The sequence below is a fragment of the Macrotis lagotis genome, chromosome 1 (genome assembly GCF_037893015.1).
Source record: "Macrotis lagotis isolate mMagLag1 chromosome 1, bilby.v1.9.chrom.fasta, whole genome shotgun sequence".
Classification (NCBI taxonomy): Eukaryota; Metazoa; Chordata; class Mammalia; order Peramelemorphia; family Peramelidae; genus Macrotis; species Macrotis lagotis.
This window is the reverse complement of record NC_133658.1, coordinates 759,003,945-759,006,891: the sequence shown is the minus strand read 5'-3', so window position 1 is coordinate 759,006,891 and position 2,947 is coordinate 759,003,945. Positions and strand designations below refer to the sequence as shown.

Sequence of the window (2,947 nt, the reverse complement as noted above, 5' to 3'; positions counted from 1 at the left end):
TTATGCATTATATATATGTAATGATGATTTTAACAATAATAGTAGTTGATAATTATATTATTAAAAATTATGAGGTATTATTATCCCCATTTTGCTGAAGAGAATTGGACTCAAAGAGCTTATTATTGTCTATTATGTTGTTTATTCACTTTAGTCTTTATGATCCCATTTGAAGTTTTCTTGGCAAAGATATTGGAATGATTTGCTAATTCCTTCTTCAACTAATTTTACAGATGAGGAAACAGAAGTAAACAGGGTTAAGTGATTTTCCCAGAGTCATACAGCTATTGTCTGAGGTCAGATTTGAACTCACAACAAAGAGTCTGCCTAACTCTTGGTCCAGTCCTTGCTATTCTGTATCAGTTAGCTGTTCCTCATATAAGTACATGTTATATGAAGAAATCATATTCAGATCCTTCATTCCTTTAAGATTCGGAGTTCTTTCACTATTGCATGATACCTTTTAAAAAATAATTTAATCTAAAAATAATATCATAGGCATTCCCATTTTTTCCAGTTTCCTTTTTCTATAATAAATGGGAAAAATAGTTTGCCTCCTCTCTCAATATCATGGTAACTTCAAATTTTCACTAAATAGTACATATCTAAGAAGCAGTGTAAAATATTTTAACTAGAGCATTGCTACTTTCTATGACCATTTCCCTCCAGACCATAAGGAAGAGATTTAATCTCTAAAACAACTTATAAACAAGAGAAAAAAAGCAAACACTGACATCAGAAGTACTGTATACCCAGTGAGATAGATGAGAGACTTTGGTAGCCTCCATCTGTACCTTCTAATCAAATCCCAGGACTCTCCAGTCCTAAGAGAAAACACTCATATAAATAAGGCAGTAGTTCTGGTTATATTGATGTGCATTGATTTCTCCCTTACTTCTGAAGTGAAACTTCAGTAATTGGGATATCTAGTTCAGAATTCTGAGAGAAGTTCAGTGTGTGAGATCCACACTTTGAATTACACTAAGAATAAAAAATGGCACATGAGGCATAGTTTCAGCACTACTACCCTCATCAATGACATTTACCTTCTAGAACACTGGGTGAGAAGCCCTAAGTTCTAAGACTGAAAGGTGAGTATATTGTTCTTCTAAGCTTAGAGTCAGAGGAACTAGTTGTTTGAAAGACTGCTTGGTCAGCAAGAGATCTCAATATAAAGTTGGTGAAGAAACAGAGTACTGTACTATGAGGGAAAGTGTAGAGATGCTGCTTGCCATGGTGGTAACAGGTAACAACTGGTCATCTAAAAATATTTATTTAACTCTTAAATGGGTACAGAAATCATTATTTCTGGTCATCTGAGTTTTTATTAGAATTTCAGATGCATAATCAGGACATAGAAAAGAACAAGGATAGATCAATGACCACAATGAAAAACTTTCTTCATTATTTCTCATATTGCTAATGTTGTCCCTACATAATATGCACTCCTTTCAAATAGAACTCCTTTCAAACCCTGTTAGACACCTAGAGATGACTGGTGTCCAGAGGCAACAAGGAAATACTGAATAGTGAACTAAGAAGAGCCTGGGGTCCAGCCTATTATTCTTTTTTTCCCCAAGTCATGGGGTTCCATGACTTGCCCAGAGTCACATAGGTAGTAAATGTCTAAAATCCAGATTTGAACTCAGTTCCCTTGATTCCAGGGCATGTGCTCTATCCACTGTAGTCTTCTATTCTTTATGAACCTCTGAAAAATCAATAAGTTATATCCTCTGATGTGCTGCTTTTCTCCCATTCTTATAGAGTATCCTTTTCAAATGGACAGAGGAAATAACTCTGCAGTGACAAATTTCATCCTTGAAGGGCTAACCCATAGGCCAGAGCTCCAGATTCCCCTCTTACTACTATTCTTGAGCATCTATGTGGTCACCATCGTGGGGAACCTGGGTATGATAGCACTAATTGGTATCACATCTCACCTGCACACTCCCATGTACTATTTACTTAGCAGCTTATCTTTCATTGATCTCTGTCATTCCACTGTAATCACCCCCAAAATGTTAGTGAATTTTGTGTCAGAGAAGAACATCATCTCCTACAATGAGTGCATGACTCAGCTCTATTTCTTCCTCATTTTTGTAATTGCTGAGTGTCACATGTTAGCAGCTATGGCATATGACCGTTATGTTGCAATTTGTAACCCACTACTCTATAATGCTATCATGTCTCATTGGGTTTGCATTTGGTTGGTAGGAGGGGTGTACATGATGGGCTTAGTTGGTGCCACAGCTCACACAGGTTGCATGCTTAGAGTGTTTTTCTGTAAAGACAATGTCATCAACCATTACTTCTGTGATCTCAATCCTCTTCTAGAGCTCTCCTGCTCCAGCACTTTTGTTAATGAAGTGATGGTTGTTTGCTTCAGTGCATTTAATATCTTCACTCCAACTCTGACTATTATTAGTTCTTACATCTTTATTGTTGCCAGCATTCTCCGCATCCGTTCCAGTGAAGGGAGGTCCAAGGCTTTCAGCACCTGCAGCTCCCACATGGCAGCTGTTTGTATCTTCTTTGGCTCAGTTGCCTTCATGTATCTACAGCCCTCTTCAGTCAGTTCCATGGAACAGGGAAAAGTGTCCTCTGTGTTTTACACAATCCTTGTCCCCATGCTGAATCCCCTGATCTACAGTCTAAGAAACAAGGATGTCAAGGTTGCCATGAAGAAGTTCATGGAGCGGAGAATGTTTTGGTAAAGAAAATCAATGTCAGGGTAATGAGTCGGTGGTTTGATATCATTCTTCCTTTTGGAAAAAAATTTATTTTTCTCAGATTCTGACATATGATGTACACACTCTGCTCATAACCTCTTTTTTGAAATCTCTGCTTGATTCTCTGTCTTTTCAAATATATTACAGTGTTTCTATAGGAGCAATCATAAAGATCAGACATACTAATAAAAATTTTGGAGTATCATATCTATGATTTG

General features: G+C 37.1%; 1 protein-coding gene across 1 annotated transcript; it reads left to right on the top strand.

Annotated features, from left to right (window-relative positions):
* The first annotated feature begins 1,778 nt into the window (after window positions 1-1,778).
* On the top strand, window positions 1,779-2,714 carry LOC141488065 (olfactory receptor 8G1-like). Its single transcript, XM_074187794.1, has one exon. It carries the CDS (start codon window positions 1,779-1,781, stop codon window positions 2,712-2,714), a length of 936 nt encoding a protein of 311 aa, XP_074043895.1.
* The last annotated feature ends 233 nt before the right edge of the window (window positions 2,715-2,947 follow it).

What these genes read in the sequence shown, in the direction of transcription:
- LOC141488065 (XM_074187794.1), top strand. Translation starts at nt 1,779, where the DNA reads ATGGACAGAGGAAATAACTCTGCAGTGACAAATTTCATCCTTGAAGGG.